The 24,865-nt window shown below is 38.4% G+C and overlaps 1 protein-coding gene across 11 annotated transcripts in view; it reads right to left on the bottom strand.

Annotated features, from left to right (window-relative positions):
- Window positions 1-905: 905 nt before the first annotated feature.
- PPP6R3 (protein phosphatase 6 regulatory subunit 3) overlaps window positions 906-24,865 on the bottom strand; it is a 67,702-nt gene continuing 43,742 nt past the window's right edge. For 8 of the 11 annotated variants that reach the window (XM_075502439.1, XM_075502433.1, XM_075502434.1 and 5 more), the window contains 10 exons: window positions 23,056-23,142; window positions 16,906-17,003; window positions 14,855-14,909; window positions 14,024-14,154; window positions 12,702-12,820; window positions 11,132-11,285; window positions 9,668-9,774; window positions 8,559-8,709; window positions 5,009-5,131; window positions 906-1,386 (listed from right to left, as the gene is read on the bottom strand). In XM_075502439.1, coding sequence (XP_075358554.1) covers window positions 1,335-1,386; window positions 5,009-5,131; window positions 8,559-8,709; window positions 9,668-9,774; window positions 11,132-11,285; window positions 12,702-12,820; window positions 14,024-14,154; window positions 14,855-14,909; window positions 16,906-17,003; window positions 23,056-23,142 — 1,077 coding nt within the window. In that variant the 3' untranslated portion in view covers window positions 906-1,334. Of the gene's footprint in view, window positions 1,387-5,008; window positions 5,132-8,558; window positions 8,710-9,667; window positions 9,775-11,131; window positions 11,286-11,941; window positions 12,066-12,701; window positions 12,821-14,023; window positions 14,155-14,854; window positions 14,910-16,905; window positions 17,004-23,055; window positions 23,143-24,865 lie in introns of those variants that run through there. The other 3 variants (XM_075502441.1, XM_075502443.1, XM_075502444.1) reach the window with 3 other exon arrangements.

The following is a 24,865-nucleotide window of genomic DNA, read 5'->3' as shown; positions in this document are numbered from 1 at the left end:
TTGGCCATTGTTTAGAGTATCCTTTTGGCTTTAAATACTGGTCAGAAAAACAAATTATGTAAAAAATAAATGAATATAACTATTACAGAAACAAAAATGGATTTGCATCTAAAAGTGCAGGAGGTGAAGTACTTTAACCCTTTCACCAGATGATGTGGCAATATACAGTATATTGCTTCTGTTTGAGAAGGCTGTTGGAATTTTACACTGACATAGAAAATTATAAATTACACAGAATTAGTTTCCATAATCACTATATATATATACACAAACCAGCGGTGAAAAAACTGGTTTAGAACATACAAATGAAAGCCTCACACAGATCAGTACAGTGAAAGTAACAATTAACATGCTCTGCTGCCAAAATTTGTATTAAAAACACTATATACTTTTAAAATGCGTGTACTGTAATTACATTAGCAGCATGGGCATTTTGTTTACTTGACTTGTCTAAAAGGATTATAGCGTTTTAAATACGCAGATTGTTCTGAAATGTTCCATTGTATAATGCTTGGTATTAAACTAAATCTTGGTGAATGGGTTAAAAGGCAGGTGAATCACCTAAACACAACAAGCCATGTGCACTTCAAATATTCTTGTGTTTCACCTGTAAGGTATTGTTTCAAGCAAACAAGACTTAACAGAGCATATGGCTTTACAGTAACATCAATTTGTCAACTAAGTTGTAGCAATAAATACTTAAAATCTCTACCAATAGACTTACATTTTTGATCTGTTTTAAGCAATACAGAAAACAATTACCAATTAAAAAACCTGTTGTAAAATGCTGAACACCAAAAAATTCTTATTTAAATCACTTTTGTAAGCTAAAACAACCAAAATAACATTTATAGGGCATTTCAGTTTCAGAAGAAACATGAATTAATTTTCTTTTCTTTTTACAAGGTGAAAAATGTATGAAAACTGCTAAATACTTTGGTCACACTAATCAAATAGTTATGTCTCAAATACATTAGATTTGTGTATTCACTTTTTTATAAAACTATTCTTACAGCCATTTTAACTACAGTAACACTACTGTCATCATTACATGGGTAGCAGGATCTTATTTCACAGGCCACCCATTATTTAGAACAATACAATATAAACATACGCAAAAATTATTGGTATTTTTCAATGTGCAATATTTTTACACTTATGAATTTCTGTACAATGTCTTAAAATCTAGAATATAAATGTTGCTGGTCCTGATCCCTTGCGAAATTAGTGCAGCAGTGACTGGCTTCAACAGGGTGTAGATGAAATCCTCAAGAAACACTCAAACACCTGGATATCAGTTCATTTTCTTCAGCCAAGGTAGTAGACATCACATATCATACAGGGCCATTAACAGACGCCTCTCCTAAATGGGTGTGTTGATCAGTCCTAAGAGGCCAAAAAAAGATGTAAGCATACATGAAACAAGAAGGGTCCAAAACAAGTTTGGGTAGGTGTAAAAAACAAAACAAAACAACAAAAACAAAAACCCAAAACAAAAAACCTCAAACCATGTGTAGCATGACCCCTGAGTTGAAGAGAGGAAACACAAGCTAGTAACATGTTCATCCCATTTATTTTCTGGAGTCCAGCACCTCTGGAGTCCTTACTGCCTAATTAAGCATAACACTTTAACTGAGCACACCACTGAAGAGCGTTTGGTCTTCATTATCTGAGCTACTACGTGATCAGATGGGGAGATGTGATATCTCCCCAAGAGAATCACTAATAGAAAGCACATTTCTGATACTCCTCCAAATCTTATTCTGTGAGGTGAAATGTGATACCAGGAGTATTTAAGGTTACATTCAAAAATAAGCAGCTAAGACACAACAGTGTCTTAAAAAGACTGCTTTTGTTACTAATCTAATCTACAAATTGCCATTTCACAAATACTTTGACTGTCAGTCCATTAGCGTGAAAAGTTCAGGAAGTAGGGAGGAAAATAAAGAGCAAACCTGCAAAAGTGAAAACAGTAACAGTATATACATTTCTAGATAAGACATTTAGTGTAAACGTGGGCTCAATTGCTCTGGACTAGCACAAATAAAGAGATCAAATCAGTACTGCATAAGAACAATAACAACTGCAAGCAACAAAAGAAAAAAATCTCAAATTCCACTCACTGCAAGTCTACTGAATACATCTGAAGATTCCCTTAAATATAAATACCATTTGGAACTGCACATGAGAAAAGTTACCTGTAACTCCCGTTCTCTGATGGTGTACATCACAGAGAAGCCACTCTTGGGTCCGTGCTCTACATGCACATGACCAGCAGGAGTCCCCTAGCTAAGTCTTTGGCTGTTAAGCTCTAAAAACACTTCTTAAAAAAAATACGTACACATTAGACAAAAGACAGACAGCACTAGACAAAAGTAAACACTTTTTAGAGAAACCTGGAAGGTAAGAAACAAGTGCTGCATGGAAAGGAAGTCTGACAGTCCGCACAACAGTAAGTCACTAACTGGAAAAAAGTCCCTGACAGAACAGGGGTCCTAGCAGAGATTACCACTGCTGGCCACCAGCCAAAGACGTACCTAGGGGACTCCTCCCACTAGTCATAGATGCATGGAGCCCCAAAAGCACAATTCTGTTTATCTTTATACTGCGCTTATATGAGGATCTGCTGTGACAGCCACCTTTAGAGAAAGTACTGGGCTTTGCTGAAGCCAGCTAGATTCAATGAAAGGAGTTCCTCCAGATTTCCCACAACTCAAAAGGAATCCAATGAACTGTTAGCTTGGAGAGCCCTCTGTTGGTTTACACAACCATCTTTACCCAAAAGGCAACTACCTAGTATCCAAAGACTTCTTCCCTACAATTTAATGCTGATAAGCATTAAAAAAAAATATTGTCTTGATAAAAACAGTACCTCCAGATATAGAAGAGCCTGTGAAAGGTAGTTTCTGGGTTTCCCATTTTAAGTAAGTATGGAGGGTTCTTTTTTTCTGATTAGAAACCACTTCTTGATTAAATTTATGGCATTTATGCAGAGTTGGAAGTTCTGGCTTACAGGAAAAGGTAGCAGTGTTTTAGTGTAACACCCAATACCACAGAGGTAAGACATACTAGCTCATAAGCCTAAAAAACAGAATCTTAATTTGTCAAACATGCTTGCATCTTTCCTAGTCTGCATACAGTATAATCAACATGCAGTAGAGTTTGTGCTGTATGTAGAGCTATACTCTAAATCTTGCTTACAAAAGCATTTCAATTTTGTCTTCACGAGAAAACTAAATATATAATATAGTGCCCACAAAGTCTTGAAAATTATTACTTCTTTCACAGGATTTGTGAGAAATGCTATGTTTCTCCAATAACAGTTTAAAATCTATTAAAGTCAAGAAATACAACAGCTTTTAAACTATTAAACAATTAGTTAAATACAGATTCAGAAAATATGTATGTGTCATATATATTCTGAATTCTGATTTTCAGAATCATACCCGTTTATACTGCAAGGCAAAAGTGACTCCTGGAATTGCTTTTAGTTAAGCAAAATCCTCTCTCCCAAAACACATGCTCTCATTCAGAACATCCTCAGCTCCCTAACAAGACAGCAGCATGCACAGCTCTGACCCCCCAAGCCCTGCCCTGCAGGAAGAGGAGCAGACCCCATGATTTACTCAGGGTTTAGTAAATACACATTTAGGTTTTCCTTTTACAAGGGTTTTCTTTGAGACAGCACAGTTCCTCTGGGCACCCTTGAATTACATCTAAAACAAGAAATGGCAGCATACCACCCTTTGCCTTAACATCAAGAATCAAGCCTGTTGCATTGTACCTGATGTTCAGTAAGCCATTGATTCTGCTAGGAAACCAGTAAACTCTTGCCTAGATACTAAAGTACTTATGAATACCCAAGTTCCAGAGCAAGGTCTTCACTGAATACTGCCTTCAAGGGTGGAAATCTTCTCACCTACTTAAAAGCCTAAAACAATGAAGAGCTTAAAGATAAAGATGAATCCTGCTCTGACTAAAGTCTAGAAACTAGCTCAGATATGAAACATCTGCATTAATCACCAGATGTTAGAAATGCTTAATGTCACCCTATGTGCATTTGATTTTGGTGAAGCCATACTAGCCTTAAGGCTGATTGTGTATGTTTCCATACCATTGTAACTTGGGAGGCAAAACCAACCCCAAACAAGTACTTCAACAGGAAATGAAACAGGAGAAGCACTGTCAAATGCCTCTTTTTGGAGAAAGTAGTACTACCTGACAATTCAGAGAAACAAATTTACGCAAGAGCAGCTTTCTCTGTTTGGTGGTGGTCCCCTCAGAATTGCATCTTGAATTACTATTCTCCAAGACTGCACTAGTAGCCAAGCTGCCAAAGAAAAAAAGTCGTCTTTTCTTTCCTCTGATAAGCATGCTGAGCAATCCAGGCTGCTCCGTATTTCAGGCAAGTTTTATTTGAAACAAATTATTTATGTACTTTGAAAAACCTTCTCCAAATGGATAAGTATTCAGATTAATACCTGATGAAGACAAGGGTCCAAATAACAACTGATTCATAATCAAACAAGCATGACTTAAGGCACCATGTCCTTTCCATACAGCTGCACTAGTGGACTCCCCCAAACTGTTCTGTAGTACAGAATACAGAATGAAAAAATGGTAGACCTAACTTACGTAAATTTTCAGGACAAAAATCAAACTTACTCCCCTAATTTTTTTTTTTTTTTTTTTAAAAATCCATCACTTTCATAAGTGTATCAATTCACTATTCTAACTTGGTAACATATCACAAAACAGAATGGGGATATTTGCAACACCCTGCAAGACAAATAATACAAGGCAAATACATTTTTGACAACTTAAGAGTCTTAGAATCAACAGAAAATATAACTTGTGAGAATTTTATAAAATAGATGCAAATACATGTTTAGATTGAGCTAAACTCAGAGGTGATAACAGAAATTCATTAATCTCTTCAGATCAATCCTATTAGAAAAACATGCAAACTGCTATTTAGAGGACTGAAAGCATCCTTGAATGCAGTTACCTCTGTTCTGGACTGCTGTTAGTAGGCTGCAGAGCTGAAGGAGCCTCTTCTGCAACCTCTGCATTCTCTTCTACTACATATTTACAAGAAGCATCCTGTGAGGTAGACAATTTTCCTTCCTCACTTAAAAAAAAGGAAAGAAGTTACTTAATTTTTAAGTTCACTTGTAGGGAAATTTCAGGCAAACAGGAGAAAACTGGGAGAAGGGTCCATATTTCACATGCAAATGGATTTTAAGTTATGATTGCAACATGAAGATCAAGAACATGGCTCTAGACTTTACAAACACCTAATAATGCACCAGTGTTTACGTCCATTAAAACTTGACTGGATAAAAGGGCAGAAAATACAGTGATTACAAGTAAGATCAGAAAGGAAATAAGGAATGTGTGTGATGCCTGAAGTGGTAACAATCACAGTCATGATCCTTTACTGTACATACCGATAGGATTTCAACACTCTGAAGCCAGTATGCAAAAGTGGAAGGAAGAAAGTATAAAACAAATTCAAGATTCCCTCAGAAACTGACATTAGAGTCTATCCACGAAACATATCAGCAGAATCATTAACTCATCACCAACTTTATTAAACTCCCTAATAACCCACAGTGAAATACAACATTATGGATTACACATTACTAAGACTGCAGCCCAATCTATTTCATGAACTTCTCAGAGAGAAAACCAGACATAGTTCAGTGAAAAAGTAGTACACTCACACTATAAGACATTACCATGTAGCTAGGCAGCCTCAAAACTCATTAGCAAACAAATACTTGTGTTTCGCCTCTAAATCAAAGCTTTTCTGCCTCTCTATTCCACCCTCTCCCACCTCAGCCACACCATTATGAGTGCACTAAAATACAAATTTGACCATATACCTGCAAGAGATAGTTATAGGGTAGCTCTGAAGTAGACACAAACATCAATCTTATACCTCTGTGGCAACAAATCTATTTATTCAAGAAGTCAGGAACATTTTAAAGCCACTCTCCTCTGCTGATTTTTCTTCCTATTCTTACAGTTCTCCTTTCAACGGATCCTTTAAATTTCAATGAATCCTCCTCTTTCCTCCCATGCCTCCTTATATCTGCAGAGCCTGTAAAAATATTGTCTTTTGCATTGCAATCTCTCATCAAGATCCAGTTTTCCCCACCTGCTCTCCCCATCTCATTTGCCTTCATACTCTTTGTATTTGTTCAAAATAAGATACTTATCACCATCAGAACTGGCCTATTTTTTTTATTTTTTAAAAGAGGGCAGACTGCTATCGTTCTTCCCTTCTCATTCTCCATTTTGAACTAAATTCAGAAACCACATTTTTGTCCTTTGCAGCTTTCCACAAATTAACTACTGTGCTTATGATGCTCCTCCTCCTCTCAACATTGACTTCAACACCATCAATTTTCTATTGGCAGAAACCTATATAAAACTTCGGGCTTAGGTCATCCACTTTGCCAGGTACGCAGGCCAGAGTAGGACCTCTTCTCACTACTCTAACTGTCCCTTAATTTGGACTTTTTTTTTCAGCATTGTTTTAGATATTTATTCCAAAGGAAGTATTACTTCTCTCCCATTTGTTGTTCTGGCATACTTAAAAGTTGGTTTAATGAAAGCCATGTGAGCATTGACTCAGTATGAGACCACATATCACTATCAGAGGTAGAACAGTCTCCATATTTAAGACCTCACCTTTCAGCCTCCTTCTACATTTATTAATCTCCACTTTCCAAATCAAGATCCCAGAGTCCCCATTGCTAGAGGTTTTCAAGATGCAGCCAGGCAGAGTGCTAGATGAGATTATCTGGGCTCCCTTTCCCACAAAAGGTTGGACCAGATAATCTTTTGAGATCTCTTCTGACCCGGGTGATTCTATGATGTTGCCTCCCTTTGCACCTCTGTGTCCTTTTAACTACAAGAATTGAAGTGCTTACTCCACAGCTCAAGCAGGTAATTCCATGAAGGCAGGCAGGAACTGCTACCACATGCTGCCTCATGTTAGTTTTTGCACCAGTATCAGAAGTCACAGAACTTTAAAGTGCATGTGAACTAAAGCAGTTTAAGGAGAAGTGCAAAACCACCATGGATAACTACATCCAGCTGTAAACATCTAACACAATAGGAATGCAGACCATATAAAAGCATTCCCCAAAATACAGAATAAACTGGAAAGCAGATGCATCATTTACTAAGTCAGCAAGGCACCATGGTTCCATGCCACATCAGCCTGCACTGTGTCACAATCCTCCTCTAAACTGCTTTGGATCAATTCCTTTAACAATGCCATCTGATTTATAAGCACTGTGCAGCCATAAATGCTCCCTCCTCTGTATTGAAAAACATCAGAAGTTAAGCCATGTGCCAAAAGAGATTAGAGTTGTTATTTATTGCTTTGATAATCAAAAGGATAGAAGCAAGAGTGACTGAAAGTTGTTACGTTTCAATTCCTGAACCATCCAAAATGAATAGCACTTATCTACTACCACTAACGGGACAAAGTAAAATGAATTTAAAGAAGGGCAACGTAAGGACTAACACTGGGAAGTTTTTTTCCTACCGAAATGGACTGGGATTTTTTTAAGCAACTTCCAAGACATATGGACAATTTCTTTTCAATATTTAAAGCTAGAATAGGGACTAGGAAATTATTTTAAAAGAATGAGATGAGGGTTGCATGCCAAAATGCTAGTAGTATGTTCTGATTTGTCAAGATCAGAGGCAGGAGCCGACACACAAGCTTCAATTAATAAAGGCAAAATTATTTTTGCAGGTCAGACTGTTTGTAGCCTCTGTTTCCCTACATAAAGATCTGATACTAAATAAAAACACTTGATCATTAAATCTAACATCACAAAATCTTAGTAGATGATATCTTAAGTAGACTAAATGGAAATGTGCTTTATTTCCATAAAAGGATTGCAATGTTGATATATGTAATATGGAATATAACCATATTGTAAGACTGTTATTCCTGAATCAAACACTTTGTAGCAGAAGATACCAAAATTAAGGAGTTTGCTCTTCTGGTTATTCTAGAATTCTACGTGCCACCTGTAGTCCAGAACAGATTTGACACCATTATCCATACCACCAACAGTGATCACCCGAAATGTCTGATGAGTTACTCTCAAGAGCAGTGCCTGGCTGGCCTTCAACTTCTGTCCTTCATCCTCCTGGATGAGAGGGATGGAATTCCAACCCAAATCTAACAATTCCATGCAAAATTTAAAAAGCTTAGCTTTGACATGCAATTAACTATGTTAAAAGAATAATTGTACATAAGAAATGCACAATAATGTGCATCAGGGTCAAAAGTTATTGAGTCAGTCTTCCACTAATAATCTTCCACTGAAATTAAGGCTTGATATGGGAAGTCATATGTTATAGTAACTTACTAGAAGTAAAATTTCAAAGCAATTACTTTGGAAGAAGGTTTCTAGTTAAAGCCTCAGGAATTGCCACTTGTAAAGAACTCTTTTTGATGACACGTACTGTTCCATCAACAGTGCTTATTTTACAAGGGTGGGAAGACAATAAATAGGTATCCTCACCTTTTGAAAACAGCCGTTTCAGTTTTAGCATCTACAGTAAGACTCAGTGTCTCCTTCATGCTGCCGTTCATTACCGTTTCAGTTACCTTGTCTGCATTTTCTACATCATCCTCTCCATCTGAGCTGGCCTCCATAGCAACACTTCCTGGGGCTACATATACAGAAGTTCTTTAGTACATGGCTGGTTATGTTTCTATTTCATGAGCAAGCATACAAGCCAACGATATTTTTGCAGTTTTGTACACTTGAATTTTTCCTTACAGAGAAAGTCACCTTTCTGCAACCCCCACTATACACATATATAGAGCATAAGTACCTCTACAGATGGCTTAAGGAAAAGTCACATTCCCAAACTATTTTTTTTTTTTTATTTTTTTTATTTTGCAAGCCACTTCATGATCTAGATAGACAATGGTTACTGCAACAGGTACATCTGAACAAGACTTCAGCAGGATTATAGTGATGTCTTATTCTTCTATATAGTCAATTTAATTACACAGGCCCACACAGCACAAATTTGACCGTAAGTTTCCAAGTACAGATGAGCCTTTGGGAAGTCCAGTCTCCCTGGACTTCTCATCTGCACTTCTTGTTCTGTCTGTTAATAATATATACAAAAAAGCCAATTAGCACATGTTTGGCCGTCAACCAGTTCATACATGTAGAAGAAGGAATTAGTGCATGCATAGTGAAGGTAACTTGGAAAGGAATGAGCAGGAAGGGGAAATTTGAACACACAGAGGCTACTGGCGTATTGCCATATAGGAAGAGACTAGAGGCTACCACTCTTCTTGGACATCAGCTCAGCTAAGTAAGTGCTGACACAGCTGAGGATTCTCTAATAGAACACATTTAGCTTCTTTGTAATGCTTTTTGTAGTGATGTGCAGGCTTTTGAGAGGCAACAGTAACACTGGCTCCTGTTTTAAATAGGAAACTGTTTTAAATAGTTCAGGAATTCTTTGACAAGCCATTTTCATTACCTGGCAGAACAGCAGCAGAGGCAGATGAGAGGTCTCTGGAAACCCAAATTTTGAAGTTCAGGGAGATCTTTCTCTGGTACAACTCTTAAAATCAATTTGTTTGCATTTCTGAATGCAGTGTACTTACTCTCTAGCTGTGTTGCAAGAGCAGTTACATTCGCACTCAAGGGATCAATTGGGTCTGTGTTTGTTTCCATTTCCACAGGAGAATTACTTCTTAAGGAATCTTTTGAGCTTCAAATACAAAGTAAAAAAGCTTTAGAAACATTTCTGAATAACAGAATGAAATGTTTTTAAAACAGTATTTTTAGTTCTATATCTATGAGGCCTAGAACTCTACTGAAACTGAATGACAGCAAGTTTTTTTTTGTAGGAGTCTTGGGAAGACACGCTAAACAGAAGTTCAGCAATGCAGAGTCCACCAGAACTGAGCTGACTGAGTATGTTTGGCAGCAGTTTTATTTTTACTTGTTTTATTTCATTTGATTACAAGTAGTAAGTACACATGTCCCTGGTAAATAAGGCACACCTGGCTCCTTGCAATGTTTCCAACATTTTTAACTGACTTTCTAAGCGCACTCTTTGCAACTTGAAGGATGGTTCTCTGCTGAGACTGCCAACGCAGTCCTCATCATCCACCTCAGAATTGATTTTACTACTTAATCGTATATACAGTAGAGCTACAAGTTTTTCATTCTGAAGGAACTCAAAAGACAAGATTCGGCCACTTGAAACACTTCTCACCATTTACAGAATAATGTCTTTTCTATCCACTAACATGGCAACTCCAAGTCTTCATTTTCTAAACCCGTAATTCTGTTATCAGCTTACCTGCCTCAAGCGTGAAACAATACACTGTTCTATGTTGGAAAAACTGTACTTTTATATCCGAGCTGTTTAATGCCCACAGACAATTGAGCGCCAGATGTATAAAAGGAAGAGTATTCTGACTGGAAAAGGAATCAGTTCTTGGCAACTCAAGATTTACATCTTTATGATTAGGTACTTACACTTTCCTTTCTTGGCTTGAACTCTACATTAAAAAAAAATAACTGAAGACCTCTGTGTATCTCAGGCACTCTCAAAATAATGCAGAACTGCCTAACCTAGATATCACAGCTGCATAACCACGTGAGTTAAAAAAAACAACAAAAAAACCAAAACAAACCAAAACAAACCTACTTGCTTTATAACATCCATAAACCAGAATCACGATAGACATTTTATGACCTTTACATTCAACAGTTCATGTTCAACCATTCACTGGGTTCAGTCTAATACTAATTAAAAAAAAAATGAAAAAAATCACAGTCCAAATTCTGGTCAGAGACCAATATTAAAGGACCCAAATATTCTTTAAAAACCCTCTAGAACAATAACACACTAGGATCCACCCATCCTGCTGTGAGGTAGATCATAAAAAGACATACTTTTATAACACATGCAGCCCTTCAGACACTACACACCTTGTGTTCCACCAGAACACTACCAACACAGGCTTGGGTAGAGATGGACACCCCAAGGAAAACAAACAGCAGCTGCCATTACATTTAGTAGTGAAGAACTTGCCCTGAATCACTAACATTCTTACCTCAAAGAGGACGTGAACTCTGAAAAGGAAGCCCAGCCACTTTCTTTTGCTGGCATAGGTTCTTCTGTACTCCACACATCAGATCCAACAGAATCCAGACTGGCACCATGTGCAGTCTCCATCGGTACATCAAAGTTAGCTGACCAGTTTGGTGCTGAAAAACCATCAACAAGTTCATTAGGAACAAATTTAAATAAAGAACATGAGTGCACATATGCCTAACACACTTATTCTCTATATGTACATTCCAAAAAGAGCAGCAAAATTCATAACTAGACTTTAAAGCACATGCAGAAGAATCCCCTATATACTGTTAAAAAAGGAATGCATTTCCTAAAAGGGAAATTCTGCTAGTAGTGCAGAATTTTAAAAACAGTAACTCAGTATTCTGCTAAAATTTGATATAGCTTATCTGAAGAACAAAAACAATAAACCATACTAGATCACAAGTATAATCCCACTTTATTCTTTAAACTAACATCAACATTTGTCATCATTTTTCAAAACTAATTTCTATAATAAAAAAAAAAATCTCTTAAGAGTTTTCATCCCTTTTTCAGTTTTCTATGCACATTTTCCTGAACATAGAAAATGAGCATGTCAACTTAGGTATAGGCAGTCTCTAAATAATTTCTCATGCACTAACACCACTGCTAAGTTTCAGAAAAGTTTAAGGCTTTTTACAACTTAAAATATTTATTGGGATTTTAAATTTTGGAGCAACTGTGACTTAACAGCATCTAATTTAGGATAGGTCAATTCAAAATACTTCACCTACCCAAGGGAAACATGTTTTTCATTAACACTTACATACAAAAAAACAGGCTGAAAAGGAAGCTCTGACTAGCAATTAGAAATTCCAACCCAGGCAGATATGGGAGGAGACCCACATGGATCAAAACTTGTTTGACACACAGATGCCAACGACACCAATCTGACAAAAGAAAAGAAAACCCTTAACTTTTCCTTCTATTTTAATTTAATTCCTTACAGTCTAGATAAACACAGGGCTTTTACCTACAGATATCACCAGTTTAACTAAAGCCAGTTTAGTCTACTGTGAGTTGAACATGAAAACTTTTAAACCAATTACATCAGTTAAGTTTCCACAGAAGAGTCTGATGCACATCTTTCATTCACACATGAAACCAGACCAATGCAAATTTACTTGGCTTCTGTAGGAAGTCTTTTAAAAGAGCATTGTTAGATTCTGAAAGGCTTCCAGTAAAAATAACCATATTTTACGTTTGAAGATTAACCTACTAGTTTTGCAGGCATTCAAGATGTATAAACATTTACATTTCATCCTTCCCTTTCCGATTCCTCCTTTTTTCCCTCTTGAAGTGCAGAAACATGAATTTTAGAGAGACTAAGTAACTTGACTCAAGACACAAGGAATTCAAACTTCCCAACATTTGCATGCTCTGTTGCAAGCAGTCTTTACAGTGGGAAAGAGTACTTCATTAAGATAGTTGAAATAAAAACAGTAAATGAGGAAAACTCCCACAAAATAAGACTGCTAGATCTAACACTTTCCTATAACTCAAAGCAGCTGGGAGAAGCTACATACGTTCACTTAAGTCTACTTCCATTTTGTCCTCTGTATTGGTGTGCGATTCAAACAAGTCTTGTTTTGTTCCATCCTCTTCTTCAGAATCTGTACTTTCTTCACTGTCTGTACTGCCCGAACTTAAAATACAAAGAGATAGTTTACATTCTGTATGTAGCGTCAGACCAGGGCACAACGAAATACTGGGGAGTTTGAGGCTGAAGAGAATTACAACAACTATCACTTCTAACAGACTAACCGAGGTATAATTTGTTAACTGTTAGTATTCCCCTCATTTCTCTCAAAAAAACCCAAGGTTTAAGGTTTTTCACTTGATCATGTAAAGAGGCTATCTTTTTTTCCCCCCATTTGCAAGCAAAAGGCAAAGATTGGTTTTACTCCTGCCATACAAAAGGGAGCAGAAAAGCAAAGTAAGGAATCAGATCTGTGTACAGAGATTGCTGGTCTATTCGGTCTCTTTGCACTAAATGGAAGTGCTGAAAGACAAAACTCTCCTCAACACCAATCTAACAAGATATAACTTGATTTATCTTAAACTCTAACAACAAATCTATTTTAAAATAATCTCCCCAACTGTATTCCAGTCCATCCTCTTTAACTACATATATACTTTAAACCCTATCGGCATCTCTCCCTTCCTGGTGAGCACAACTAACAAAAAGCAAGGTAATGTGAAAAGGTAAGGATATCCCTGAAACACACCACATTAAGTAACCACACCACCATCAGACAAAATAATTGATATTGTACAGAAGGTATGAGCAACATGCATTTCGAAGGTCGCAAGGGAAGGAGAGATCAGGTTTGTGACTCAAGCCACAAGAAGCCAAGACTACCATGGGACAAAATTCAGTAGATATCAAGGGAGGCTGCACAGCCCTGAGAGTTTTGGGGACCAGATGCTCCTTCCCCTCAATGCAGCCTCCTATGCAGTTTTGTCCATAACCACACTGGTACTGTAGAGAGGATAGTAAGAGGTGTACAGAGTAAGAGTGTACAGAGGTGTGGAGCTAGACTGCCTTGTTGAAGGCAAGAATAGTTGAGCAGGTTTAAAAGCACAGGGAAAGAATAAGCAGCAGGAAAAGAACAAGCTACAAAAGCTGAAGTGCAGGAAGAGCTGAGTAGGCAGGACAGTGTTGCTATCTTCTGAAAATTACGGCTGGAAAACAGACACTAGAGCCATCCCTCTACTCATTTCTCCACAGAATGAAAATAGCTAGTTACGCTGGACAGCCTGTGCTAACAGTCAGCCTGAACCAAAAGATGTGCTCAGTGTTGAGGGCTCACTATACTGTTATTTGGATGAAAACCACATTTCTTACCTGGAATGCCTCTGGGACTCTGGTGTAAATGCAATATGTTTTTCTTCCCAAATGTCTTCTTCATCAGAGCCACCGTCATCAAACTGCTGTATCCGCTCCTTACAGCATGCCTCAAACAAGGCTATATTGCCCTAAATACAGCAAAAGTATAAAATCTGTATTTATGATTAATCATTCTACTTACATTAGTTAACATTTTGGAAATATATGACTATTCTGAAGAGAATCCTAAACAAGTGGGGAAAAAAAACCCCATTTCTCTAAAAACAGCAGAAAACCAGAATATCTTAACTTAAAGCTTGTTAAGAAAATATTCAGTGGTGTCTGTTTTACTCTGCTACTAACAAGTTGAGTAGACTGTCAAAGAACAGGTAGGAGTTTCCAACATGTTTAAGAATGGCATGCAGGAATGACACTGAAGAGCTTTTCAAATAACCAGACCACCAAGTACTCCAGCTTTATTTTCTGTAGTGGGGTTCATTTCAGCTCAAAATATCTAGGGTTAAAGCCTCTGTCCTTACTTTCCTGTCACCACAATCTCACTGGAAGGCTGAAATAGCTTCTACCCATAAAACACAAGTGTGCAATATGCACACAAGTGTTCTTGAACCTGGGCATACAAATTAAAAGCAATTCTGTTTAATACCGATCACAAAGAACAATAGTGTCTTCCAATCGGAAAATCTCATGATACAGGAACAAAGTAGGGTAGTTATTTTCCAAAGATTACACATCAAATTAGTAAATATAACAACCACCACCAAAACTGTGAGGTCACACCAAATTTTAAAAGACAGTAATTTTTCTGACAATACAGGAACACATACTTACGCTTTCATTCGTATTGAGGGTAAAGTTGATGTCTGAGACTCGATCAAAAGAAACACTACAAAAAAAGCAGATGTATGCAATAAAACAAGATGTTGTATTACGACATGAAGACATTTCATTTCTCTTATATTTTTAGATTACTGGAAAGTGAGAAACCTAAGATTAAAGACAAAGTAGTTTCCAACATAAAACAGTCTGGAATGATATACGCTAACATAACTGGAATGATATACGCAAATCTCTAATACTGTACTGTTATGCACTGGAAAAAAAAAGTAGGCCTAAAGAATGCCTAATCTGACTAGGGTCTACCATGATACAGCTCAGAATCCTGCAAAGATCTGCGTTAGCAGTTCTTATACCTTCTAACTGATTTCATCACTCTATATATAAGGACCTTCTCAACAGGAAGAGAGAAAGTGAAAAATGTAATATCAGCTTCTGTTTCCTAAAGAAAAAAAAAAGCATCTATTTTTTTAAACCAATCACTGAAGTTACTTTCCAAACTGAACGCTAAATATTAGTCTTTACACGTCTTCACCTATTAAGCTATTGAGTAATTTCAGTAATTACAAATATGTCTTAGACTAAAAATAGCATTAGGCAAACTAAATCTCTAGGGGAAGTAAAAAGAAACAAGGAGGAAAAGATGGGAAATACTACCAGACTTTCAGAAGAGTTAATATGTTCTTTTTCTAGCCACATATAGCAGTGCATTCAGCAGAGCATGTACTACTCTTCCTCTAATCCTCATTGCATTACAAAGGAGGGCACAAGGTAAAGTGGTCTAGAGGAACATAAGTTTAAGTGTGACTGAATTACTGTGCAAGTTACCATCTGAAGTACTGTACAACAGTAAGCAGGTAATTTAAGCTGTAATTGACTCTTCCACAACAGGCATAACTTTAAAGTAACTTTATATACAGCTTAATTCAACTCATGAGTACATCATCAGTACACCTATCACAAATCTCAAGAGATCTGCTTACACAAGTAGTCATCTTCTTTCCACCAAGACCATACACTAAGGGCATGATCTTAAAGGAATTCCAACTCCTATCCTTGCTAAAATCCACATGCAAAGTTAAAGAGTATCCCAAGTTGCTTCCTCTCCCATCATATCTTAACCTATAATCTCAGCAGATTATGTGATATAAAAAGGCAGCAATGCTCCTCAGATGGCACATGCAAGCTTCAGTCAACCATTACTTACTAAATGTGTCTTACAGAAGAGCACTGCGGCATTTTATTATATTTTACCCTTCTAGAAACCATCTTCAAGTAATGCTTTTTACTCTTCTCTGCATGTTCTTGCATCCCAAGCCACGAATTCTTACAAAAGTCAAGACCAACTCTATTTTCAGCAAGAACCCCTATTCTTTCCCTTTCCCATTATAGCATCAGTTTACTTAGAACTGAAGAAAGAGATCAGTTTTTGTGTGGGGTGGTGTGTTTTTTTTTTTTTTTTAAACACCTGACCAAGATTGTTGTAATTTCCTGATCACTTACCCTATTTGTAGAAACAAGCCTTAGCTGCCTTGACCTTGAAAACAAAGGTAGATTTACAATGCCCATCCTTACTGTCCCCTACAGAAAAGTACACTCAGACATGTTGTTGCTGTCATCTTTTCCAGGAAAACTTAAAAGTAGAGCTATTCATCTGGTCTGATACATAGATTCAGCAGGGGATGGGGGGGGGGATCACTTTGAGGCACAGAGAAAGTGAAAGTGCCCCCAACAATGCCATGTCACTGGACAGACATAGCTTTCAAAAGCAGATTTATAATTTAGTTATTTATTCACAAGCACTGTGTTCTCATTTTGGCACAACCAGGACATTAGAAATGGAAGATAAGTGTTCCTTTCCTCTGTAAACTGTTCATGAAGGCTTCTATCAGTGTACACAGATGGTACAAAAAGACAGGACTGATTGGCAACTGCCTGACGTCAGTAAAGGCTTGTATTTATCATCAGCAAAACCACAGCCAAATACACAATAAGAAAGGAAACTCCCAAGACTATAGTCAAAGCCAGTATAATGTTATACTCACTTGCCGATGTCATCTTGATCAGCAAACTTCTCATCGTTGAAGCCAAACTGGTCAATAAAATTGGACGTCATTTGTTGCATCTGATAATCAGAAAAGGCCTGGCAACCCCAGGACCAACGACAGTGATATAATGATTCTAATAATACTCTAAATCTTATTTGCCCATTTTGCTCCAAAGAATTAACAGACTCTCTAATCTAAACATAGAGGACAGGAAAACAATGTCTTAACCTTTGAATTTTAAATGGTAACACTGACTACATGCCTACTTACATTTACTGACTTGAAAGCCAGTCTAATAGCAGCTCTCAATAAGAAAGTTCAATCTCTAGTTTAATCATGTGTTAATTAGCACCTTTCCAAATGCACCCCAAAGAAACAGTGAAACAACACACCATACTAGATAAAAGAAAAAGCTGCCTTTGTTCAAAATAACATGAAGTTATAAATGGTAAGAACAAGAAGAGTACATTATATAGAGATACTAAAGCACAGTTGCATATTTATCATGTAGTTATCACCACAAATATCAGTCTCAGGCACACACGAGCTGTATCTATTCAACATCTAGAAGGAAACTATTGAACATTTTACATCTCAATGCAGAGTCACTGACTCAACTGTGTTTTGTTTGTTGTTTTTTTTTTTAACTAAAGATGCCAGTGCCAACTGCCTGCAGATGGGTATATACACATTAAGGTACACATGGGCATTTCCTCCTATCCATAACAATAGTTTTTGTCCCTTATTTCCAAGGACTAATTAAATTATCACACATTCTCTAAGGACTTTTAATAGTGTTATTTCCACGTGTAAAGTGAGTCAATGCTAAGATATTCTAGGAAATATAGCTGTCATGTCAACTGTCTTGGTTTCTTGCCCAGGTAGCTAAAGGGACACAGTATACAGACAAAACCTTTGAAGAAAGTGGCAAAGCTGAACAAAAGTGAATATGGAACAAAAACAAGAGAATGGTCAAAAAAAGCAAGCTTGAATTAAGGCATTATGAGAACTAGAGGAAAGAGGAGATACAGAAGGATGAGGTATACAGCAAGACACTATCGGGCTGGGAAGCGGGCCTGAAAAAAACGTCATGACTGGTAGGGTCACCATGCTAAGACAGGCCAAAGAAAGAACTCTTTCACACTTTGATCCTAAATTTTAAAGTCTGACAGTTAGTTCTGAAAAACTTCAGGATTTGATACTAACACAATTAGTATATCAACATTACACAGGTAGACAAGCGTCCCCCTTATAAAATAATTACTCTGCTTTACACTGGTTACTGAGCTCTCCTTTCCTGTAAAGTATTTTCACTATCATGGATATTAAAAAGTGCATGTGACAAAGACATTAGTAAATTACCTTCATGGGAAGAAAAAACCCAAAGAAGTTAAACAGACTTGTTCTGTTTTACAAAAGGTGCAACCATTAAGAACACCACTCACCAGGATAAACAGAAAATGAAGACATGAGGTTTATGACATCAACTACTTATGAAACTAGTGTGAAATCTTATCACTACATCAAAATTGTCTACAGCAAGTATGTAAAATGCAGCTCTAAACTGCTAGTGTATCTCAGACCTATCCAGTTCTATCCTATTCTATCCAGTTCTATCCTATTCTATCCAGTTCTATCCTTTGCGATCACGAAATGATAGATTTTTTGGTACGTGGAGAAGCGGCGAGGGGGGTCAGCAAAACTGCCACCTTAGACTTCCGGAGGGCGGACTTTGGCCTGTTTAGGAGACTGGTCAAGAGAGTCCCCTGGGAGGCAGCCCTTATGGGCAAAGGAGTCCAGGAAGGCTGGACATTCTTTAAGGAGGAAGTCCTAAAGGCACAAGAGTGGGCTGTCCCCTGGTGCCGAAAGATGAACCAGCGGGGAAGACCACCAGCCTGGCTGACTAGAGAGCTCTGGCTCAAACTGAGGAGAAAGAGGAGAGTCTACGACCTCTGGAAGAAGGGGCGGGCAACTCAGGAGGACTACAAAGGTGTAGCGAGGCTGTGCAGGGAGAAAATTAGAAGGGCCAAAGCTGAGCTAGAGCTCAATCTGGCTGCTGCTATAAAAGACAACAAAAAACACTTCTTCAAATACATTAGCAGCAAAAGGAGAGCTAAGGAGAATCTCCAGCCCCTAGTAGATAGGGGAGGGAACACAGTGACCAAGGATGAGGAAGAGGCTGAGGTACTTAATGCCTTCTTTGCCTCAGTCTTTAATAGCAGGGCCAATTGTTCTCTGGGTACACAGCCCCCCCGAGTTGGAAGATAGGGACGGGGACCAGAATGGAGCCCCCATAATCCAGGGGGAAATGGTTAGTGACCTGCTGCACCACTTGGACACTCACAAGTCTATGGGGCCTGATGAGATCCACCTGAGAGTACTGAAGGAGCTGGCAGATGTGCTCACCAAGCCCCTTTCCATCATTTACCAGCAGTCCTGGCTAACTGGGCAGGTCCCTGCGGACTGGAGATTAGCTAATGTGCCTCCCATCTTCAAGAAGGGCCGGAAGGAGGACCCGGGGAACTACAGGCCTGTCAGCCTGACCTCGGTGCCGGGGAAGCTGATGGAGCAGATCATCCTGAGTGCTATCACACGGCATGTAGAGAATAACCAAGGGATCAAGCCCAGCCAGCCTGGGTTCAGGAAAGGCAGGTCCTGCTTGACCAACCTGATCTCCTTCTATGACAAGGTGACCTGCCTAGTGGATGAGGGAAAGGCTGTGGATGTTGTCTATCTAGACTTCAGTAAAGCCTTTGACACGGTTTCCCACAGCATTCTCCTGGAGAAACTGGCTGCTCGTGGCTTGGACGGGCGTACTCCTCGCTGGGTAAAGAATTGGCTGGAGAGCCGGGCCCAAAGAGTGGTGGTGAATGGAGTTTACTCCAGTTGGTGGCTGGTCACAAGTGGTGTTCCCCAGGGCTCTCTGTTGGGGCCAGTTCTGCTTAATATCTTTATCAATGATCTGTACGAAGGGATCGAGTGCACCCTCAGTAAGTTTGCAGATGACACTGAGTTGTGTGGGAGTGTTGATCTGCTTGAGGGGAGGAAGGCTCTGCAGAGGGACCTGGACAGGCTGGATCGATGGGCCGAGGTCAATTGTATGAGGTTTAACAAGGCCAAGTGCAAGGTCCTGCACTTGGGCCACAGCAACCCCATGCAACGCTACAGGCTTGGGGAAGAGTGGCTGGAAAGCTGCCCAGTGGAGAAGGACCTGGGGGTGTTGGTTGACAGCTGGCTGAACATGAGCTGGCAGTGTGCCCAGGCGGCCAAGAAAGCCAATGGCATCCTGGCTTGTATCAAAAATAGCGTGGCCAGCAGGACTAGGGAAGTGATTGTGCCCCTGTACTCGGCACTGGTGAGGCTGCACCTTGAATACTGTGTTTAGTTTTGGGCCCCCCACTACAAGAGGGACATTGAGGTGCTGGAGCATGTCCAGAGAAGGGCAATGAAGCTGGTGAAGGGTCTGGAGCAGAAGTCTTATGAGGAGCGGCTGAGGGAACTGGGATTGTTTAGCCTGGAGAAAAGGAGGCTGAGGGGAGACCTTATTGCTCTCTACAACTACCTGAAAGGAGGTTGTAGAGAGGTGGGGGTCGGTCTCTTCTCCCAAGTAACAAGTGATAGGACGAGAGGAAATGGTCTCAAGTTGCACCAGCGGAGGTTTAGACTGGATATTAGGAAATTTTACTTCACCGAGAGGGTTATCGAGCATTGGAACAGGCTGCCCAGGGAAGTGGTTGAGTCGCCATCCCTGGAGGTATTTAAAAGATGTTTGGATGAGGTGCTTAGGGACGTGGTATAGTGGTGGTCTTGGTAGTGTTAGGTTTACGGTTGGACTCGATGATCTTAAAGGTCTTTTCCAACCTATACGATTCTGTGATTCTGTTCTCTATTTTCAGTATGCTTAAGAGACAAAAAGTGGTACTAAGCTGGTGGAGAACAGAACAACAATGCTTTCCTGGAGTAAAAGTTTCCAGAGCCACAGCAATACAGCACATTAAATATTGCTGGCACGAGAAACCTTACAACCCAGAACTAGGTGATGGAACACATTAAATATTGCTGGCATGAGAAACCTTACAACCCAGAACTAGGTGATGGAACACTTTTTCAGAGATGTCAGTTTTGAAGTGTTATTCAGAAACTTACATAAAAAGTGTTTCGGAGCGGGGGGGGGGGGTGGGGGTGGGGGGTGGGAGGCCGTGGGAGAGAAACTTTCCCTTCTGGAACAAAGGGTCTTCATTAGAAGAAAACAATATCAAACTAGATTTGGATGCCAGAAGAAAGAAGTCATAGCAAAGGTGCACAGACAGAAGTTAAGTTTGACAAAAATAAATCAAAGATTAATAGGTACCTTAGTAGTTTCCTCCCTTATCCAATTCCTAATGGGTCCACTCGAATTTTGGAAATTTACCTCCCGTTTCCTCCTTTAACTATTGGTCTAGAATAGGGTATTCTAGCTGAAGCCAGAGACACCTTTATGAACAAATTTCTGCAGCTGGAGAATGCTTTAAGTCATTTCAGTGCATTTCCCATCAGTGATTTATCTTGTCTAGTATCATACTTTCCTCACAAGACCACTTTAGAAAGTATATTTCACTAGCTTAGAGAAAAAAAAAAAAGATTAAGAAAATGGTGACAAATTTGAAAGAAACAACACTGGAGCATCTGCATTTCTCCAGATTAGCTACCTGGAACTGCTGGGATTGCCTAGGCACAACAAGTCACTAAGGGGATGCATGAAAAGCACAGATATACTCGAAGATCTTACTTTCTCACTAGAGCTGCTACAGATAGCACCTAACTTAACAAGTTTGTATTCAGGTGCACATTACATGCACAAAATCACTGAATCAGATAAAAATGCATCAGATTCTTAAAACTTGAGTCACCACCCACAATTCAAACTTAGATAAGCAATTATTTATTACAAAAACTATAGAAGATGCATAAAGTACCAAAGCGAGTCTTAGACTAGGTATTTACTACATAGCTGTTAGTGTGGGCTGAAAGATATTGGTTAATAACCTAGATAAGTAATTTGTTCCACATAAGGGATCTATCGGCAGTCTTGTACCACATGGCTCCCACTCTTTCACCACCAGCAAAAGAATTGAAAGAGATGCATATTGCAGATAGTACAGTACTATTACAGAAACTCTATCATTCTTCATCAAAATGGCACCAATGTTCTCAATGATCACTCATCACAAAAATACTCTATACCATAATCATATTAAACACTGTTTCATTATCAATTAATCAGCTATGAAAGCATTAACACTTCAAGGTGGACACAGCTTTGACTTAAGCTTTCAGTCTGGTTGATCTGAAAATTCCCTAGACATTCTCAAATTTTTTTTGTGAATGCCTAGGGAATTTTCAGATCAAATGAAAAATACCAAATGATAAAAACCAAATGATAAATAATTATCTTTGAATCAGTCACAAATAAGTTGTCAAAAGCACATACTGAATTTAAAAATAAGTCATCAAGTTCCTGAAATTTAGTTCAGGAAGATTTGGCTATGTACACTTGCCAGGTATCAAGGGTCTATAAAGTTAAAAACATTCGAGCTGCTAGATACAACCCCTCACAGGAGCATACTTAGCTCTTCATTCATATTGTTTGCAGAGTTTATATTGCAGCTGCAGAGTTTGACATTTTGCCAAAAACTAAAAGCATGTAACAAGGTGGATTGGCTATTTGTTGTTTCCTCATCAAAATACGGTCAACATTTAAAAAAAAAAATCTATTAGCAAAAGCAAACAGAAACCCATACTTGCCTTCATAGAAATTCACTCTGCATCTAGTAACAACTAAAGTTAACACAGAAGCTGTGTTCAACTTAGCCAGACAGCTGGCATATAAAAATGTGTTCTTCAGCATGAGTAGAGATCTGCATGCACAGCATGATCAAAGACTAAAAACTGGAAGGCACACCAAGATATTGTGACTTGTGTTAAAAACCATACCTCTGGGTTTGATAAAACAGAGTTGTGTGCACGCACACAAGCCTTAAGTTTTATTTTCAACTTTCTAGATTTGCATTTGCTTGTGATAGAAATACAAGTTCCACTGCTTTTTTAAAATTTCTTATTTATTTTTACAGAAAGAGCAACTTACACTGTTAAAAGAATTCAACTCACCTGCTGCAGAGAAGAATCCTGTGAGAAGCCAGTTTCTTTAAAGTCAATTTCATCATCACTGGAAGAATGAATATGGCAGGTAGTAACCTATACAAAGGAATTTAGTCATTTGCATAGTATATGACAGCCACTCAAGTATACTCACACTATCTGTCTGAATCTTCAGTTTCATATCAAAACAAGAAACTGATTATTTTTAGTTTTCCCAGCTGCTATACCACATAAAACAGTCCCTGAAATATTTCAATAGCATTAACACATACATATTAGATACCCCAAAAAAGCCAAAGCTTTTGACTACTTCAGAATTACTATTTAATATAAAAAGCCAGTCCTACAGCTGACAGTTACCTAAAACAAAATGAGAGAAAACTTGCATCTTGTCTTTGCACGAAATATACTGAACAGCAAGTGAATTAGTATCACCAAAATACTAAATTATATGCAGAGATCCTCCTCCTTTCCTATTTATAAAATATATAAAAGTTAAAGGGCAACTGTCTTAGGTATCTGCAGCATTTACAAAAAGACAAAATAATTCAACTTCAGAAATTCTCAACCAATGTGTACTTGCAGAAACAGAGCTGTTGCCACAGCAACCGCTGTTTTAAACACTACCCTTCAAAAAAAAAAATCTCTTCTTTCATGATCTGACACAGAACTAGTGGGAATAGTTTGTTCAGTGACACTGCTATCTAAGCAACATGTTCTTGGAAGTACTCATCTTCAATCAGAACAGCACTCCAAAAGTAATTTTAGCTGGGACAGCAATTAGCTAAAGTAACAGTAGCGACAGCTGACACTTAAGACATGCTCTATGAAGGATCACTAGTATAAAGAAAATCTACAGATGACAAAATTTATACCGCACTATAACATACTGCATTATTCTACACACCCCTAGAACTCCATGTTACAGATTCTCAAGTGAAGTCAGGTGGTTCACGGATTCTTTTTACTTTTTGAAGAAAATACAAGTCTATACAAAAGGAGTACTGAAACACATACAAGGCTTCATACAAGACAGACACCTTTCTATGCTCCCACAAATATTACAGGACAATGCTACAGTCAGGACACACATGCAAGAGAAATGATGAAAGTTGTTACCTGAAGTATACTGTGCTTTTATGCTTTTTCCTCTGTTAGTATAACACTTATTTAAAAAAATAATTGGGAGTGCTTTATTCTTGCATGTCTACCATTCAGCCCCGCACTGTAATTTGCATACAAGAAGTACGCTGACCTCAAGTTAGTGAATTTCTGACCTATCAACATTAAAACTGTCAGTAAGTGGGAAGAATAGTAACGCACAAAACAATCTCTGGGCTTGTTGTGTCCGGCAAAGAACTGTTATATCAAATGACCGACCAAGTCCATTGCAGGTTAGTGCTCAGTGTATATTTATGAAAATATTCTTGCAAAGTCTGCACACTTCGAGGTAATTATCTGGCATTCCATACCACACCCTGAGCTGCCCTAGATACTGCCCCCCTCATGTGGGCACATTTTCAGAGGGCAAAAGTTAATATACCTACTCCTACAGCTGCAACTGGTTGGACATTAACTTGTTCAACTAATGAACAAGTTAATCCCCAGTAGAAATCCTGCCCTTACTGCTGTAACAGAAACAAGCTCAGGACTCTTAGCTAGACATAGTGCCTTCTCCCCCAAACTCTCCCTTTGGGAACTAACAGGACATAAGGCCTAAGATACATGAGTTACTTCTCTTGTTTTCTGACAGCTGCTGTAGTTGAAGCATAAGCCTGAAAGAAGAAATCAGTATTATTCCACCCTAACAAATAAATGA

Source organism: Mycteria americana, chromosome 5 (assembly GCF_035582795.1).
Source record: "Mycteria americana isolate JAX WOST 10 ecotype Jacksonville Zoo and Gardens chromosome 5, USCA_MyAme_1.0, whole genome shotgun sequence".
NCBI lineage: Eukaryota > Metazoa > Chordata > Aves > Ciconiiformes > Ciconiidae > Mycteria > Mycteria americana.
The sequence above is the reverse complement of the archived record's forward strand: the minus strand, read 5'-3'. Positions and strand labels throughout refer to the sequence as shown.